This window comes from Macrobrachium nipponense, chromosome 5, assembly GCF_015104395.2.
Source record: "Macrobrachium nipponense isolate FS-2020 chromosome 5, ASM1510439v2, whole genome shotgun sequence".
NCBI lineage: Eukaryota > Metazoa > Arthropoda > Malacostraca > Decapoda > Palaemonidae > Macrobrachium > Macrobrachium nipponense.
In genome coordinates, this window is record NC_061107.1 from 124,015,738 (window position 1) to 124,036,024 (window position 20,287).

Genomic DNA, 20,287 nt, shown 5'->3' on the forward strand with positions numbered 1-20,287 from the left:
AATTTTATTATAAAAATTCCATATTATACCTTAATATAATTCATCTAGCCCGATTAACTACATTGAAAAGAAGGGAATTTTAATAAAATTTCCCTTTCGATTAATAAAGTTTCCCTTTCAGTCAGAATAGGAGGAACCAACCTGATCCAATTAATGGAAAAAGAAAAAGAAAAATTAAAATAACAAAGAAATACATGTATAAATCATATGCCGAGTTAATAACTCAACCAAAAGTCTAAGATACTAAGAACTCTCTAAGTCTCCTACCATAATGACGCCAAACTGCGGTAGTAAAGACAAGTTGTAAGTGCATAGTCAGTCTGCCTGTACAAAAGTCAGGTGACCAACCAGGTGAAAGTCGGACAACATCAAGGACAGAAAGGCTGCACCCTGATGACTTCATCAAGCACTAAAACCACCAGCAACACCTGCTCTCTCACAAATATCTGGCGGAGAGAGAGAGAGGAGCAGGTTATTGGTGACTTTCCTGAAGGATGAGTGCCTGGACTGCCTGGGGCTATTCAAATCTAAGTGAACATTGGGGGTGTATCAATGCAACCCAACATCGCCAGCAGCGGTATCGTTTCATGAGCAACTCCTGACTCGAGCTTTCTGGTGCCAAGAGAAAGGAGCACAGAGCAAAAGGCGACTCAGTCCGGAGGATGAGTGCCTGACAGTCCAAATTGGTTTCATGTTAAGTGATCATCGGAGGGTGTAACGAGCAACCAATTTCGTCAACAAGAAACTCAGAGCTACTAAATGTTGCCTGATCTCGCGAACAAGTCATCAGATGACAGCAGACGACCCATCGACTAATTCCCTGTCTAGACAGACAATGGAAGAAGCGTGAGCCGTCAGGACAGGCGAACCAGTGGCTAGTCCTACGTCAGCATCGACTTTGGGAGAAGCATAGTCGCCAGTGCCGACAACCCAGTGGCTGGTCCAATGTCAGACTGACAATGGAAGCAGCATAAGTCATCAAAGCGGCCAGTCCTTATGTCATCAACAACACCTGTAAATACCTAACTGCCTAATTCAAATTATAACTAAACCAAAAATTGCCCCAAAAGTTATAATGCAAAAAACAAAGAATACAAATACAACAAAAATAAGATACGGGTAGCAACCAAACGTAAAACAGGAAGACTACCTAATTCTCCTGTCTGACGACCTGTCATGCCGTCATCGACGGGCCCAAAGAATGGAGGTCACCTAGAACTAGAGATGCATCCCTCAAATAAAAAGATGCAAAAACAGAATTAGAAAGCCAAGTCACCACCTCAAGCACCTTGCCGACAGAGACGTTCTTCATAAAAGCTACCGATGTACCAACTGCTCTAATACTGTGTGCTCTCAGCACCTGGCCTTCATGGGCAACCGAACCACCAGTTTTAACAATAAGATCTCTGAGGAAAAAGGATACACCATTCTTTGGAAGAAAAAGGATAACCATTCTTTGACATTGAAGAATGAGAATAAGAGCACAAGCTCTCAGTCAGTCAAGATGGAGCATGTGTTATAAAATGACAATTTGTCCAAAATTGCATTTTTCCTAACTATACAAACCTGAGGTCCTTTTACAATAGGAAGGTACTAGCGGCAGCTGGATAGGTCGTAAGCTTTCGAACAAGGGGTTCGGTAGTTAACTGCTTGTCCGACAGGCGCGCGCGCGCGACTGGGAGGTAAACAAATCACTTTTGCTTTGGCCCAAGCAAAAACTGCAGAGTGAGGGGTGGCATGAGGTGGGACTATGTGTAAAAGGACCTCAGGTTTGTATAGTTAGGAAAAATGCAATTTTGGACAAATTGTCATTTGTTCCGACACGGCATACAAACCTTCGGTCCTTTTACAATAGGAAGACTCACTTCTTGGTGGGAGGAATCTGAGTCTTTTGTGAACAGACTGGTGTTCGCCCAACCTTGGAATGCCTCCCTGGTCGTAAAAAAAAGCGAGGGATGGGATCCAAGCCTCTGTCCGATTGATCGGGGTGTGCACCGCAGGATCAATGGTCAGACCTCTGGACCGAGTACTAAGAGAGAGGCAAGCGTATCTCTTCGTACCAGCAATGTAAGAACTTGTTCCTGTACAGGAGCAAATATAAAGTCATGGGTTTGACTCTTGTAGGCATCCACTTCCCCCCTATTGTAGGTAAGGAAGTGGTGGATATTCTGCTCCTATCCCTAGTGAAAGGGATAGGATGGGGCTCTGTCATATAGCTCACCTGCATCTCGTCCTCATCCAGCGTAGTGACGACCGTGGCCCTCTGCCCACAGGTAGAGGAGGAGGAAAAGATGGGAAGAGGGAGCCAGTCACTCACTCACTCACACACATCCATCCACACAGTCACACCAGGACTCGATGCTGTTTCAGCCTGCGAGGGTCTGGGTTAGCTACACAACTTGTTGAGCAGCCACCACGGGTCCCAAGGAAAAGGTATCCAAGGACCTGTGGGCAATATCCCGAAGGTAGAAGGAGGTGAAGGTAGTCTGGTTAGACCAGACACCTGCCTTCAGGACCTGCGCCACGGAGAAGTTCTTACGAAACGCCAACGAGGGGCCAATACTTCTGACTTCGTGAGCTCTCGGACGGGACGTACGGATGTCGTCACTACCATCAGCCTCATACGCCCTCCTGATGACCTCACGCAGCCAGAATGAAAGTGTGTTCTTGGATACTTCTTTCTTGGTTACCCCGGTGCTAACGAAGAGGCGTCGACACTCAGGCCTGAGGTGTCGAGTTTTCTTCAGATAGCGCCGTAGCGCCCTCACAGGACAAAGCAGCATCTCATCCGCATCATTATCGGTGAAGTCCATTAGGGAGGGAATCGTGAAAGACTCGAACCTGTCGTCAGGGACCGACAGTTTCTGAGTCTTCGCAACGAAGTTCGGGACGAAATCGAGCGTCACAGATCCCCATCCCCTGGAGTGTCGTACATCATAGGAAAGACCATGAAGTTCCCCTACTCTCTTCGCCGATGCCAGGGCCAGCAAGAAGAGGGTCTTGAGGGTCAGATCCCTATCTGACGACTCTCGGAGTGGCTCGAAGGGTGTTCGAGTCAAACTCCTAAGGACGAGAGTCACATCCCACGCAGGGGCCTGAGTTCCCTGGGTGGGCAAGACCTTTCGAAGCTCCTCATAAGCAAGGAGATCTCGAACGAGTTCGAGATGTCCAATCCCCTCAGTTTCAGGACGAGAGCCAGGGCGGCTCTGTATCCTTTGACTGTGGGGACTGAGAGGAGCTTCTCTCGGCGAAGAAACACAAGGAAATCCGCTACCTGCTGAAGAGTGGCTCTGAGAGGAGATAGACCCCGTCTACGACACCAACCACAGAAGACGGCCCACTTCCCCTGGTACACAGCTGCAGAGGACTGACGGACGTTTCCAGCCATCTCTGTTGCTGCGCTACGAGAAAAGCCTCTCGTTCACAAGAGATGGTGGATAACAGCCAGCCGTGAAGTCGTAGGGACTGGACTGCTTGGTGGTACCGCTCGACGTGTGGCTGGGCGAGAAGGTTGTGCCAAGGGGGAATCTCTCTCGGTTCTCCTGCGAGAAGAGCCAGCAGGTCCGGATACCAAAATGGCCTGTGGCTCCCAAATGGCCACAGGCCATTTGGGAGCCACCAGGATCATCCTGAGATTCGGGGTGACCAGTGCTCGACTGATCACCTTGCGAATCAGGCTGAACGGGGGAAAGGCATAGGCGAAGAGGTTGTCCCACGGGTGTTGAAGAGCGTCCTCTGCAGCTGCCCATGGGTCCAGCACGGCTGAGAAGAAAACCTGAAGCTTTCTGTTGTGCCGGGTGGCGAACAGATCCACGACTGGTCGCCCCCACAGGTCGAAGAGCCTTTCCGCCACGTCCTGGTGTAGAGACCACTCGGTCCCTATCACCTGATCCCGACGGCTGAGCGTGTCTGCTACTACATTCCTCTTCCCTGGAATGTAGCGTGCCGACAGCTCTATTGAGTGTGCCTCGGCCCACTCGTGCACCTGCCGAGTCAACTGGTACAACGGGAGAGACACTAGGCCCCCCTGTTCGTTGATGTAGGCCACTACCGTGGTGTTGTCGCACATCAACACCACTGAGTGTCCCATCAAGCGGTCCTGGAACTCTTGGAGAGCGAGAAACGCTGCCTTGAGTTCCAGTACATTGATGTGAAGGTGCTTGTCGTTCTCGTCCCACGCTCCTGAAGTCAGCAACTCCTCCAGGTGTGCGCCCCATCCCTCGGGTCGATGCGTCTGAGAACAGCTTGCATGTCCGGGGGGGGAGTGCGCAGATGGCACTCCTCTTAAGAGGTTCCTGTCGTCCAGCCACCAGGCTAGGTCCTGCCTCACCTCCGGTGTCAGTGACACTGGAAAGCTTGGGGGATCCGTCGCCTGCGACCAACTCTCCTTTAGTCTCCACTGAAGAGACCGCAGGTGAAGACGCCCGTGAGGGGACTAACTTCTCGAGTGACGACAGGTGTCCGATCACGACTTGCCATCGCTGAGCTACCTGTTCCTGCCGAGACAGAAACTGGTTGGCTGCCTCCCTGAATCTGCTGATCCGCGAGTCTGCGGGGAAGACTCGCCCTGCTACCGTGTCGATCAGCATACCCAGGTACTTCATCCTCTGCTTGGGCTCGAGATCGGACTTCTCGAAGTTCACAACGATCCCCAGATCGCGACAGAACTCGAGTAGCCAATCCCTGTCCTGTAGCAACTGCGAGCGGGAGCTCGCCAGGACTAACCAATTGTCGAGATACCTCATCAGACGTATCCCGTGCGAATGGGCCCAAGCAGACACCAGAGTGAACACTCGCGTGAACCCACTGTGGTTGGACAGACCGAAACAAAGTGCCCTGAATTGGTACACGTCCCGTCGAGGATGAAGCGGAGGTACTTTCTGGAGGACTGATGAATGGGTATTTGGAAATACGCATCCTTCAAGTCCACTGAAAGCATGAAATCGTTCTCCCTGATGGAGTCGAGCACGGAACGTGCCATCTCCATCGTGAACCGGGTCTGGCGAACAAACCGATTCAGGGGAGAGAGATCTATCACCGGGCGCCAGCCTCCCGTAGACTTTTCCACCAGGAAGAGTCGACTGTAAAAGCCCGGTGACTGATCCGTGACGATTTCTACAGCTCTCTTGCTCAGCATGGTCTTGATCTCCTGTCTCAATGCTACGTCCTTCGATGACCCTGGAACGTACAACTGCTGTTGGACCGGGTTGGAGGTGAGGGGTGGCCGAGATTCGAAGGGTAATAGATATCCCTCCCGAAGGAACAATCTTACAATCCAGGTCTCGGCGCCGTAGCGCTGCCAAGTTGCCCAATGGCTGGCCAGGCACCCCCCCACTTCCGGCAGCAGGTGAGGGGGAACAACGTCCCTAGCGTTTCCCCCCTTTCTTCGACTTCTTCCCAGAGCCTCCTCGGGAGAAGGAGGGCTGGGAGGAGGGCTGGTTACGGCTCCCCTTTGCAGAAGTCGAAGAAGACAGAGTCTTTCCACGGGGCTTCGACGCGACTACCGTCTTAGCCACCGTGGAAGCGCTAGCCGAGCTCTTTGGCTTGGCCGCAGTTCGAGGCTGCCCAGAAGCCTTCGAAACTGCCTGGTGAACCAGACGGTCACTGTCGTCAGTGCGCCATCTGTCCACCGCAGCGTCCACCATCTCTCCTGGGAAGAGAGACGTGGAACTCCGTAAAGGTCCGTTGCGGAGTCCCAATGCCGCTTCACGCCCAGCCGCCCTGGAAACTCGAGTAAGGACAGCGTCCCTACGTCGGAGAACCAGGTTGGCCCACAGGTTTACCGTCTGGTGGGCAAGGAAGGAGATGGCTCTTCCCCCAGACTGGCAAAGTCTCCTAAAGGCCGAGTCATCTTCGGGAGAAATTCCCCCGGAGTTGGCTGCGACCTTAGATACTGTGAGGGACCACAGATCTATCCAGGAGACGGCCTGGAAAAAGCTGCCATGGCAGTGGATTCCAGGCCGAGTGCCTCTTGCTGCGAGAACCATAGGTTCTCGGACAGGAGCTGCTGCAGAGACTCACCCGGCGTTAGCCTGGCTAACTCCGGGTTCACCTGTTTGGGCGGCATCGGGTCCTCAGATGGCACGTAAAAACGCCGCTGTCGCAGCAGAAGAGGTGGAAGCAGCTTGCTCGACCTGCCAGACTTGAGAGAACCGTCTTGCCCGGAGACAAGAGATTCTACCTGGTCCAGCACTGAGTCGGCAAGCTCAGAAAGCAGCAAACCCACCGTCGGTCTGGGTTCCCTCTTCGGGCCCCAGAACGACTCGAGCCGGGACGTGGGCTCGGATGGTGGGAGCGGCGATCCTTCCCCGTGGTCGTTGTGCTGACGAATCAGCGCAATTACCTCGGCAAAGTTCCTCTGAATCTCAGGAGTGACTGCATCCTGTGGAGTAGGACCATCCAGTCCCTCGAACAGGAGCAGCTCCCGAGATCCTCCCCCCTCGAGGGGGGGAACAGCGACAGACCCCTCTCGGTCTCCTCCAGCCACTTGTGTATACGACCTGGCCGGTCCGAGAACCGTGCCTGGTACGTAGGACGTCGTGGTGGGATCCTGAGGGGCGCACCCCTCACGATCACTCCTCAATACCTCGCTCCTCCCGGTGTAACCCGAGGAGGTTGAAGGTATGGGAGAGGCAGACCTGACGCTCCCTCCTCGCTCGCTGGCAGAACCAGTGGGCTTGGAGGACTGCAGGCGATCGTCAACCCGCGGTGGCGATCGAGCTGCAGGCCTGGTCGAGCCGTCTCGCTGTGGAGAACGGCTGGACTGAGCACAGCGGCCCCGGTCTCGTGTGTCAGAAGAGCTGGTGCTGGTCGCCGTACCCGATCGCTCTCTGTGAGAGTGACGGTCAGGCGACCGGCGAGCTCCACTGTCACGGTGAGACCGGTGCGTATCCTCACGGCGCGTCACGTCGCTGGTACCAGCCGTGGCTGGTACCAGCCGTGGCTGGTGCCGGCGAACGGGGGGACCTCTTCCCAGCCTCAGCCCGTGGCCGGGTCGTACCTCACCGTCACGTCAGCCCAGGTAGCCAGCTGATCGCCGCGAGAGCGAGAGCTGGTCTGGTGAGAGTCGCGTGAGCGGCTGTCACCAGTCTTCCGCTCCGTGCCGTGAACCTGACGCTGAGCTGGCTCAGAGGTCTGGTTCCTAGCTGCACGGTCGCTGGTGGGCGACCGTACACTCGGTACCTCTCGCGAACGAGAGGCCGAGACGGATCCTGCTGCCGTGGTCGAACCACTAACAGCAGGCGAGGAAGTGCCGGTGTTAGCCGGCACTCCTCTGGTCCCCGTAGTCTTCTTCCTTGCGGAAGAAGAGACGGGTCCTGCCCCCGAAGGAGCAGGGTGACCAGCGGAAGAACCCCCCGTCTCACCGGAGCGAGACGGGCCCTTAGAAGTTCCTGAAGGAGACTTCTTAGGGGGGGAGGAGGCGACCTTCTTCTTCTTAGGCTGTGGAGCCTTAGAAGAAGAAGGGGAAGAGGCGGCAGACGACGACGAAGAAGACGATGAAGACGACGACGACACCTTCCTCCTCTTCCTCTTCTTCGTCAGCTTCCTCAGGACCGATGTCAGATCTGTCATCCAGGGCGGAGCCGGGGCTGCTGTTGCCGAAGCAACAGGGCCCGGACACACCTGTCCGAACAGATCGGCATCGGGAGCAGCGGCGCCACGAACAGGAACAACGTCAGCAGGTGCAGGCATCACAGGAACAGCAGTGGAGACGGCAGGAACAGATACAGGAACGGCAGCAGTGGTCGGCAACATCACGTCCGTAAACAGCGGCTGGGCAGGTACGGCAGGCTGTACAGGCAGACCAGGTGGACGGACCAGAGGCACAGACATCCTAGGTACTGGCGGGAGGTCCAGGGGCGAGCTCTTCGGGCACACGAAGTCCGGTCGAGGCAGCACGGCAAACCCAGGCGGCGGCATCACACTCCCCCGTGGTACGGCGACTGGCCTCTGCACCGATTGCACCGATGTAGTTGGTGTAACAGAGACCGCGTGCGGGGTGTACACCAGGTGAGGAGGTGAAGCATAGCCAGGAGTTGACAGGGTCGTGGTAGTGGTCGTCACCGTAGCATGCGTGACCGCCACAGAGCCAGCGAGATGGTAGAGCAGCCCCTGGACACTCGGCACGCCCTGCAGACCCAACGATGCCCACACCTGTCCGAGGTCGTCCTTCGCGGCAACAGCACCTGAGGAAGCAAAGGTCGGGTGATTAGCAGGATCCTCTACCCATCCGTGCGATGTAGACGAACGGATAGAGGACCCAGAATACAACTCAACGTCGGGGTATCTCGCGCCCTCCTCCACACTCGACAGATCGGGTGAGGAGAAGGACCTAGAAACCCCCCCCGAAGGGGAAGGCGCCAAACGTGGGAGCTGAGCGGGCGGCAGGAAAGAAGACGAAGTGTCCGTAACCAAAGGAGTCGTGGGAGAGCTTTCCGACGACTCCTTTGCAGGCCTTCGCTTCTTCCTACCTTCGTACAAGCCCCACTGCGCCTCCGACCAAGACATACAAACTTCGCAGGGCTCAGCTCGGGTACATTCGCGGCCCCGACACCGAGCGCACAAAATATGGGGATCAATTTCTGGAAAGGAGCGGAACTTACCGCATTTACGCCCTTCGGTACCCGGGCACAATCTCCGGAGGGTAGCGGGAATGGAGACTCCATAATTGATCAGATTACTCACAATTAATGAAAAAGAGAGGAAATGATTGTACTTACAATGATTACTCAACACAAACACAACCATATACTCAAGGGAAAGCAAACGACGAGAAGCGGGCAGAGAGCGTCGAACACACACGTCCACTCGCTGTGAGGCCGAAAGCAAAAGTGGTTTGTTTACCTCCCAGTCGCGCGCGCGCGCCTGTCGGACAAGCAGTTAACTACTGAACCCCTTGTTCGAAAGCTTACGACCTATCCAGCTGCCGCTAGTACCTTCCTATTGTAAAAGGACCGAAGGTTTGTATGCCGTGTCGGAACAAAGATAAAATACGTACTAACATTGGATAAATTACTCTCATGACTAATTCACAGTGAATAATCAGTACGTATGTTTACAAATAATTTCACATGAAATGATAAATATAAGCCCAATTATCATTCATAATAGTATCAGAATACCTATCCGTATCAATGCCCAAAACCAAACTTTCTCATTTTCTGATTGTAAAATATCCCTACAGGATAAATAAAGAACACCTCTGAGAAACCAGAGAGGTGCCTGCTGAAGGCAACACACCAAGACAAGGTTGAATGCCACAGATGAACAAGACAGGGATCTCAGATATAGATAACTAAGTGTATGAACATCAAGAGAGTACCTAAGACCCCGAACAAAGAGAAGAATGGGAGCAAGATCACTTTACTCATACCACATCACCTACTTTACCACACACCTTTCATGAACATATGACAGGCCAGCAAGAGGATGGAACAATGGGCACAGACCATTACCATTTCCAAACATACCCTGTTTCCCTGAACCAGACTTTTTAGTATTCATTTATCTGTTTTCTATTTTATCTGCCTTTCTGTTTTCTCTGATTTTAATTTCAAATAAGGCAACAAAACTTCCACTGGTCAGTCTTGATAATGTTCACCTTGATCTATTACAGCATTATCTTTATCACTGGTGTTAATGTCTGTCAAGCACTAAAGAATTAAGCTGGGTAATACAAAATTGTGCAAGACTTATTACTGCCTTCCTTTGAAGATACTGAAAACAAATAACATATCTAAAGAAATCCAAATCAGAGCCAGAAAACAATCCACTCACTCACTGGTGACAGGTGAAAAATGATATTGTCATGATACAATAAAGTTTTATACATACTTACCTGACAGATATATACGATTAATGGCCCACCCAGCCTCCCCGCAGGAGATAGGTGGAAGAGAAGAATTCTGATTAGAAAACGGGAATGGTTCCTAGTCCTGCCACCCAGGGCAGGGCGGTAGATCACCTGACCTACCGGTAGCGTGTGCCGCGAAATTTGAATTTCTGTCGGGGACGACGGAGTCTATAGCTAAGTATATATCTGTCAGGTAAGTATGTATAAAACTTTATTGTATCATGACAATATCATTTTTATACATTCAACTTCCCTGCCAGATATATACTTAGCTGATTAGCACCCATTGGTGGTGGGTAAGAGACAGCTAACTACTGAAATAGACAGGTAAACAACATATGTTGTAGGTATTAATAAACCTTGGTTCCTACCTTATTAGGCTGAAGACTTCGCGGCTACTGCCTAGGAGTCTGCTTCGCCTCAAGAGCCTCAGCGAGATATTGATCTATGGCTAAGAGTTCTTGTGGGTCTGCCAATGGGGTCTTATCCACTTACTCGGCAGAGCCTAAAGGCCTTTGTCATTGGGTGCTATTCCACTAACATGACAATACACCTTGTTCAAGGAGCACAACACTGATCCCGATCACCTGATCCTAACATCCATGTTAGTTCTAAGATTGCAAGGAGTTATCCCCGAACTCCTTACAAACAACCAAAAACTCGAAACATAAATACACGTTCATTTATAACAAAATATTAAAAAAAAATTTTGTAACCCCCTACTAGCCATACATACCCTTGATCCCCTACTAGCAATGACACCAGCCGCCCGTGCGACATCAGTACGCTTGCTAATAGAAAACCAAGCACATATCTGACAAGAGGGTTTATGTACATTAAAGATAAAAATATTTTTAAGGATCAGTCTTTGTTCCAAGACCCAGAACTGTATCTGCTGATACAAATGGACCTAGAGAGAAGCACTTCTCATAAGTCACTTTCACATCCTTCAGGTAATGAGACGCAAACACTGAATTGCACCTCCAATATGTAGTCTCAATGATATTCCTGAGAGACATATTCTTTTGAAACGCCAGGGACGTTGCTACTGCCCTCACCTCATGAGTCTTAACCTTTAGAAGACTGAAGGATTCATCCGAGCAGTTCTTGTGTGCATCAGTAATCACGCTTCTCACAAAGAAGGCCAAGGCGTTTTTAGACATGAGTCTTTTGGGGTTCTTCACAGCACACCAAAGACCTTGTTGACATCCTCCCATCTGATTCTTTCTCTCCAAATAAAATTTAAGAGCTCTAACTGGACAGAGAGACCTCTCTGTCTCTCTGCCTACGAGGTTAGATAGGCCTTTTACCTCAAAGCTTCTGGGCCAAGGTTTAGATGGGTTCTCGTTTTTCACCAGAAACAATGTCTGGAACGAACAGATAGCCGCATCTCCTTTGAATCCCACTGTGGAGTCCAGAGCGTGCAATTCGCTCGTCCTCTTGGCCGTCGCGAGAGACAACAGGAATAAGCATTTCCTAGTGACATCGCGGAAGGAAGCCAGATGTAGAGGCTCGAATTTATCTGAGGTAAGGAATTTCAGGACCACGTCAGATTCCAACTAGGTGTTCTAGGAGATGCTGATTTTGAAGTTTCAAAGGACCGAATCAAATCATGTAGATCCTTGTTCTCCTTGCAATCTCTAGCCCTCGATTCCTGAATACTGAAGACAGCATGCTTCTGTATCCTTTGATTGTCGACACGGAAAGGTGAGATTCCTCTCTCAGAAAAAGGAGGAAATCGGCAATGTTAACTATAGAGGTACTAGAGGAGGACAGCTTCTTACTCTTACACCACCTCCTAAAGACTTCCCACTTCAATTGGTATACTCTTCTCGTTGAAGATCTGCGGGCTCGAGCGATAGCGCCTGCAGCCTTGCGAGAAAAACCCCTCGCTCTGACAAGTCTTTCGATAGTCGAAAGGCAGTCAGAGCGAGACCGGGGAGGTTGTGATGAAACCTCTCGAAGTGGGGTTGTCTGAGTAGATCTGCTCTGCTTGGTAGAGATCTGGGGAAGTCCACTATCCACTCCAGTACCTCCGTGAACCATTCTTGGGCTGGCCAAAATGGGGCTATTAGGGTCAACTTCGTGCCCTTTGAAGCTACGAATTTCCTGAGTACTTCCCCCAGGATCTTGAACGGGGGAAAGGCGTAGGCGTCTAGGCCCGACCAATCCAGGAGAAACGCGTCTATTGCAAAGGCTCTTGGATCTTCCACTAGAAAGCAAAAGATCTCTACTCTTTTGGAGAGGAACGTGGCAAACAGGTCTATGTGAGGCCTCCCCCACAGGGACCACAGACTTCGGCACACTTCTGTGTGTAGAGTCCACTCTGTGGGAAGGACCTGATTCCTCCTGCTTAGTCTGTCCGCTCTCACATTTTTTATCCCTTGCACAAATCTTGTGAGGAGAGTTATGCCTCTTTCCTCTGTCCAGTTTAACAGGTCTTTTGTTAACTGATAGAGGGAAAATTAATGCGTCCCTCCTTGCTTGCGTACGTAAGCCAGAGCCGTGGTGTTGTCCGAGTTTATCTGAATCACCCCGCCTCTGACTATCTCCTCGAAGAATCTTAAGGCTAGGTGTATGGCTACTAGCTCTTTGCAATTGATGTGCCAGGACACCTGTTCCTTTGTCCAGGTGCCTGACACCTCCCTTGCTCCTAGCGTCGCTCCCCATCCCGACTCCGAAGCGTCGGAAAATAACACTTGGCTTGGGTTCTGCAGGGCAAGTGACACGCCTTCGTTCTTCTGAAGAGGAAGGATCCACCACTTTAAGTGATTTTCTATCTCTTGTGGAATCGGGAAAGTGTCTGAGAGTTGTCCCGTCTTCCAACTCCACACCTCTTTCAGGAAAAACTGAAGAGGGCGAAGGTGAAGCCTCCCCAGAGAGAAGAACTTTTCTAGCGAGGACAGAGTCCCTAAAAGGCTCAGATAATCCCTCGCTGAACTGCTCTCTCTCTCTAAGAAGCTCAAGATTCTTGACAAACCTCGAGTGATTCTCTCTCGCAAAGGAAATACCCGAAAACCCCGAGAATCCATCTGAATCCCCAGATAGACCAAGTTCTGGCTGGGGATCAGTTGCGACTTCTCGAGGTTCACGAGTAATCCCAGCGATTCTATCATCTTTCTTGTTATCAATGGAGGTCCTCCAAGCACTGAATCTCCGACTTGGCCCTGATCAGCCAGTCGTCTAAGTAGAGGGAGATGGTTTATTCCCTCTAGGTGAAGGCCATCTCGCTACATTCGCCATCAGGTTGGTGAAGACCTGTGGAGCTGTAGACAGGCCGAAACACAGAGCCCTCCCTGAACTGAAAAATCTTGCCTCCTATCATAAATCGAAGATATTTCTTTGACAAGTGGTGAATGGGAACGTGGAAATATGCATCTTGCAAGTCCAGAGAGACCATCCAATCTCCTGGACGAAGTGCTGACATTACTGAGGCGGACGTTTCCATACGGAACTTCTTTTTCTGAACAAAGCGGTTCAGAGCGCTTACGTCCAGTACTGGTCTCCACCCCCCCCGATGCCTTTGGTACTAGAAATAGGCGATTGTAAAATCCCGGGGAGTGTGGATCCTGCACAAGTTTCGATGGCCTCCTTTTCCCACATTTGCTCTACCATTTGAAGGAGAGTATTTCTCATTACAGGGTCTCTGTACCTCGCTGACAGTTCCCGAGGAGTAGATGTTAGGGAGGACTGTCCTCGAAGGGGATTACGTATCCTTTCTTTAGGACTGAAACTGACCAAGGGTCGGCTCCCCTTTTTGCCCAGGCTCCTGCAAAGTTCAGGAGTCTGGCGCCTACTGGTGCTTGGAGGATCATCAAGTCACTTTCCTTTCTTGAATGGTCTGAAGGAAGACCTTCCTCTCTTATCAGAGCTCTTCTTCCTGGAAGGGGGAACTTGCCAGAGCACCATCCACGAAGGGCTTGCCTGGAAGGGGGACGAGCCGTTGCACCTCCACGAAAGGGCTGCTGAGGAGGACGAGAGTCCTTTTTATTCGGTCGACACTACAGGAACGACTCTTCTTAGATGTTTGGACAAGGGAGGTCTTGTGTCGTCCTTCTCAGTTAGCGAGCGAGATATATCTTTCACTAACTGAGAAGGAAACAGATGATCTGACAGAGGGGCGAACAATAACGCTGTCCTCTGGCTCGGAGAAACAGCTTTGGATAAAAGGGATCCATAAACTGATCTCTTCTTTAGAAGACCAGCACCAAATAGGGAAGCAACTTCTCCCGAACCGTCTTGTACCGCCTTGTCCATGCAAGACAGGACGCTATGGAGAATTTCTGGGTTTTTAAGAAATTCCGGGTCCTTAGACTTATTAGCCAGAAATCCGAGAGACCATCCAGAAAATTGAACACTTCTAAGTGATGAAAAGTCCCTTAAGAAAGTGGTTCAATTCTGAAATGCTCCACGTAGAATCTGACCGAGACTAAAGAGTGTCGTCTAGAGGCATCCACTAGATTCGCAAAGTCCGCGTCTGCCGATGCAGGAAGAGAAAGACCCATAGTCTCTCCTGTCCCGTACCAAATACCTCTCTTTCCATGGAGTTTGGAAGGAGGCATGCAGAATACTGTTTTTCCCAACTCTTTCTTAGTGCCCATCCAAGAATCCAAAGATTGGAGGGCCTTTTTCATTGAAATCGCAGGTTTCATTTTCAGGAAGGCCGAGGATTTCACAGTAGTCGTACTCGAAAGAGAGAACGAGGAGAAGGAGGAAGTGGCTGGAACTAAGAGAGTCCTCCAAACTTCTTGGACATGTAACAAGGAGGCTAAAGTTTTGTAGTTTGAGAGTCCCTCATTTGTAGGAAGCTCGTCGTCAGACAACTCATCCAAACCCCGATCCGAAGAAGGAGAAAGCTCTCGCTTGGAGGAAGATCTTTCCAAGACCTCCTACATCTGAAGAGAGGAGCTTCTGTTTGGAGAAGAGTCATCGATTCCAGATACGAGTCTATTCGGATCTTGCCTCATGGAAGAACTCCGACTCCTGCCTCCTGGCTCTTGACTCCTGACTCCTGACTCCTGACTCCTGACTCCTGACTCCTGGCTCCTGACTCCTGACCTCCTGCCTCCTGCCTCCAGCCTCCTGACTCCTGACTCCTGCCTCCTGACTCCTGACTCCTGCCTCCTACTCCTGATTCCTGCCTCCTGGACTCCTGACATCCTGCCGTCCTTGCCTCCTTGAATCCCTGAACTCCTGACTTCCTGGGCCTCTTTGCCTCCTGGGCTCCTGCATCCTTTGCCTGGGTGACTCCTCACTCCTGGCTCTTGGCTCCAGCCTGCTGGGAGACTCTTCGCTCCTGGCTCTTGGCTCCTGCCTCCTGGGTGACTCTTCACTCCTGGCTGGTGCCAGACGCCTGATCGGTTCCTCGCAACTGATAAGAGTCTTGCGTTTAGACAACTCCTTACGTATGGTTGACTCCTCGTTCTTGCTAGGAGCCTCACCTCAAGTAGGAGCATTGATCCTGGCGGCAGGTACCTCCACACGTCTGGAGGACCTTTTGATAGGAAGGGAAGTGTCTTTCCTTCGAGGAGGCTCCTTTGAAAGCACTCCTACCAAAGACGATATCTGTTCCTGCATGGAAACCAGAAACCTTTTAGTAACCTCTTCTTTATCCTCTTCGGGAGGAGAGAGGAGGAGGGTGGGAGGAGTCCATGGGCTCCACCTCCTGACTCCTTCTAACTATAGGTGACAAAATGGCTCTTTTTGCCCTCTTAACCTCTGAAGGAGACTCCTCAAGGGAAGGGAAGTGTTTCCGGGCTCGAGTCAATAGTCGGAGCCTTCCAACTCCTCTTCAGTGGTCGCGAGCGATCCGAATATCCCTCCAATCACGTCTAGGAGACGAAGATCCCGACGATGAAAAACAATCACGCAGGACGCTTTTACAATAGCGATCCCTGGCAGTCTGAGGTGTCACAGAAACTGCCGAAGGGACACCTGATCGGTGGGGATTTCTACACAACCTCCTTTCGGTTTTTGACATTCCTTCTCCCCTGGGCATGTGAGCTTGGAAGAGGTCTAGACCTGGGAGCGTTGTGGAGCCGACCAGATGCCCTCCACTACACTGGGGACACTCACATCACTGTCCACTGTAACATCACTAGCCTTACCTTGCAGGGCAGCCATTTTGTTTTCCATTATCTTGAAGGCTGCTTTTAGATCCGCAAGTTCTTTCGCTGAATCTACAGGATCTGCAATAGGTGAAGAGGCTGAAAAGGAAGGAGAAGTAGCAATTCTTACCATTGGGGAAGATCCCAAACTAGGAATTAGTTCATTCGATCTAGAACTACTTAAACTTCTAGAAGAAGCTTTCCTCACTCTTTCTCTTTCTAACTTTTTTAAATAATTAGTTAGATTCTTCCACTCACTCTCACTCAAATTCTCACATTCCTTGCAAGTATTAGTGAAAGAACATTCATACTCCCCTGCAACCCTTGCTACGGTGTTGAGGGTCTACCGAAGCTTTCGGCAACCTCACCTTACAGCCTACATTCACACAACGTCTCACAAACCATTCCAGCGTCAGACATTTTTTAAGAAAAATCCAAATCAAGTCCACAAAAAACAGGTCCAACAAAGCGTATTTGCCAATCCAACAATCCAGATACGTCACCAAAAGTCGGTCAAGAAGATCAATTGCCGGTAAAAAAAGAAAATCCAATCGAGAGGAACCAACAACAATGTTGACGGGTCCCCAGGCGACAGAAGAATTCTGATTAGAAAACGGGAATAGTTCCTAGTCCTGCCACCCAGGGCAGGGAAGGGCGGTAGATCACCTGACCTACCGGTAGCGTGTGCCGCGAAATTTGAATTTCTGTCGGGGACGACGGAGTCTATAGCTAAGTATATATCTGGCAGGGAAGTTGAATGTATAAAAACTGAAAACAATACACTCAATCACCAGTTCACCCATTGGCATACAGACAGTATAAAATTAGCAATCTTGTTAATTAGTGCATTGTTCATGTTGTTTCACACACTCACCCCTTCGTGCTGGCTCAGGAGATTCCACTATCATACTAGAGGTAAGGTTCATTTAAAAAATTACTATCTATAGTTATTTCACATTACAACATGTACTACAGCATCTTGGTTTTTTCAGATAATTGGATAAGATAATTGGATAAGAATTACCAAATTGAACACATTCCAATCAGATTCTATATCAAATAAAGGAAGAACAATCATGCAAATAACAAAATACTAATTAAAAACTTACGGTAGCAGTATCAGAGTTTATCTGCTGCATTTTAGTCTCTAATGTCAACTGCTTTTGTTCCACCTCTGGCTCAGGTTTTGTCCTTAATAAATTAGGAACAAAATCATGACTGAAGGATGGAACTCTACCTTCTGTGGCCATAAGCAACTTTTCATCAGTGTCAGCATTAAGTTGCAAGGGTAGTGTTAAAAAATTACGTAGCGCTGGTGTCTTATCATTTTTAAGTAATTTCAATAGTGTGTAAATCTGCAAGGACAATAAATAACAAAAAAATGTTATTCAAACTAATAAATGGGATAAAATAAAACACTTAACTTTATTCCAGTGCATAAAACAACTCTAGTTTGCAAACCCAGTAACATATTTTTTCCTTAGCTTTATTACAGGAATACACAAAGTGGTGACATATTGTTGGTACAGTTCTATTAAAAGTGTGTTACTGCTATTCACGTGTTCATTAAAGTCAGCTAAGGCTGAAAATGACAAAATTCTATGAATATAGAACTAACAATTTCTACAATATAAATAAAATTATAGATGTGTGACCAAGACTAAATAAAAACATTCCTTTTACATGAAAGTCATGATAACATAAAAAGTTTCCACACAGGCTAACCTATTAATTTGTGTTACAAACTGATTTTGAAATAAATCAATCCATACCTGTGCCGATATAACAGAAAAGTTATTGAGATATGATGGCCAATCACCACCTTCCCCTTCATGCTCAACTCTTGCAAGCAACTCTTGCAGTGAACCTTTAATGTCAACAACACGCTGGAGGATGGCATCCAGGGCAACATCAAGAGTTCTTTCTTCTCTCTGATTAAGAAAGAATCACAATAATTAACTTACAATCTTATAGTTGATGATAAGCATCTTAGATTAATTCAGGAATGATAAGTAATAAGGTAAAAAAACAAATTTCAGAATAATAAGCAATAAGGTAAAAAAAATTATACATCACTTTTTCTACAAAAAGTTGTTTTCACTTTGAATTACAGTACCTGCATCATGACAATACAGCACAATCAATTTTGAAATGTATCAGTCAAATGACCAACAGTCCTCCTCAATTAGCCCTTCTCTCAAGTGGCCTAAGCCTGAAAAACAAGTTTTAAAAATTAATTTTAAGGTATATAAATTACAAGTAAAATTGTGCAAAATAAAACAGTTTCTAGACCCTACAAGCACAAAATCTTAATTTTAGAAAGTAAATTATATTTTTCCTAGCTATACAAACCTGAGGACCTTTACATAAAGAATTACTTTCAGCGTAGCTGGAAGTATGGCTATTAAATTCTTGAACAAGGTGGTTAAGCAGTAACTACCGTCTGGTAGGCAGGTAGGCCCACCTATTCGGATGTAAACACTCCACTTTGCCTTTTGGCCCAGGTTCAGATTGAGGGGTGGCATGAGGTGGGCAAAAATGCAAAAGATCTCAGGTTTGTATACGTAGTTAGGAAAAATACAATTTACTTTCAAAAATTGTGATTAGTTCCTACACAATATACTAACACTCAGTCCTTTACATAAGGAAGACTCACTGACTGGTGGGAGGAATGTGAGTGAGACTTTAGAACTGACTGGAGTTCTGAACACCATCCTCGAATTTGCACCAGCTTACGAAAAGAAACGAGAACGCATGAATTCACTTTTACTATAATAATAGTTATATTCTAAAAATAATAAAACTGTTATTATTATAATAACAGTTTTATTATCATAACAGTGACGAAAGCTGGAACATCTGCGAATATGAAGTCTAATCTGTCACCAGAAATATGCATGGGTTCCTTAATTAGCGGGACAAAATCGGAGGATACACAGAACTCAAGAGCAGTGGGCTATTCCTCCTAGTCATAAGAGCAAGGAGTGCCCTGCCTCTGACAACTTGATCGGAGTATAGGAGCTGCATGATCAAAAGTCAGACTTCTGGGCCTTTTCGAAATGAGTGAGGAATCGTAACTCAACCGAAAAAGGGCTGGGAAGAATATTTTAGAGTCGGAGACATTAATGCAAAGTTCTGGGAAGGGTTTGCATTATGATCAGTCTCCTTCCTCCCCTTGCTAGAGGACAGAGCAGGATTGCTTCTATGATTCTGATAAGAAAAATAGAAAGTAAGCTCGATGTGTAAGCTTACCGCTTCAATCGCCCAACCAGCCAGTGTCAGTTTGAGTCCTATCATCAACCTGAAGGAAGAGGAGTAGAAGGACAAGGTGGGGGAGGTGGAAAGGCCAGTCACTCTAGCATCCTTCTTACCTCTAGAACTGCACATCATAGGTGAGATACAACTTGTCCTCTTGAAGGAGCCAGGTAAGCAAATACAACCTGCAAGCATCCACCACCGGTCCAAGGAAAGGAGGTTTCAAGGACCTGTGGGCAGACCTGAAGGAAGAAAGATATAAATATGGTTGCAATGAGACCTCATCTATCTTCTGGTTCGACATGTTCTTCAAAGTGATGAAATGTACCCATCGACTGGACTATCCAACTGCAGAGATGTCTCTCACGATCTTGTAAGACTCGGAGAAAGACGTGTCATCGGACACTTCTGCAATGGCAGTCTGCAGCAGATAAAGACACAGACACTTAATGATGGGTGTCGATCCTTCATGGGTACAGCAACACACCAATAGGACAAAATAATGACTGATCTGGATCAACCAATACAAAGTCCACAGCGCAGATCATGAAGAACTCAGACTCATCAACAGATGCCGACTGACTACAGTGTCACGCATCTAAGACGTAGTCACGTAGTCACAACATGACACCTGCCTTTTGAAGGGTTATGCTGAGAATAACCATACAAATCATCTATCTCGTTCAGCAACGATGTTGAGAGACAAGATGATGTTTCTCGCGAGGCATGCGCACATTCGATGATAGTAAATTGCCTTCAAGAGACCGAAGTCCCTGTGATGACAAGACAGAAGTTTCTCATCAGTAGCTGAATCTCAACCAAGGAGAAACAACACTATATTACTAGTGAATGACTAAGGTGAATGTGGACGTACTTCTTCACAGCTGAATCAAGAGAAGTAAACTCTCATGATCCTGATCATAGAAAAAGTCCCGTCGATGACACCAACCAGTGAAGATGGCTTTAATCCCTGTTGTTTTACTGAGACTAAAAAAGCTAATCCGCTATTTCGTTGCTGCTCGGCGAGAAAGTCAGAGTTTGCAATGAAAGCAGAGTCTTTCAGTAATGAAAA

General features: G+C 48.6%; 1 protein-coding gene across 6 annotated transcripts in view; it reads right to left on the reverse strand.

Moving 5' to 3' along the window:
* LOC135215616 (mediator of RNA polymerase II transcription subunit 8-like) overlaps positions 1-20,287 on the reverse strand; it is a 53,199-nt gene that overhangs the window by 21,326 nt on the left and 11,586 nt on the right. For all 6 annotated transcript variants that reach the window (XM_064250518.1, XM_064250522.1, XM_064250519.1 and 3 more), the window contains exons 2-4: positions 18,077-18,172; positions 17,733-17,891; positions 17,070-17,315 (exon numbers count right to left, since the gene is read on the reverse strand). In XM_064250518.1, the coding sequence (XP_064106588.1) occupies positions 17,070-17,315; positions 17,733-17,891; positions 18,077-18,085 (414 nt within the window). In that variant the 5' untranslated portion in view covers positions 18,086-18,172. The remainder of the gene's footprint in view (positions 1-17,069; positions 17,316-17,732; positions 17,892-18,076; positions 18,173-20,287) is intronic.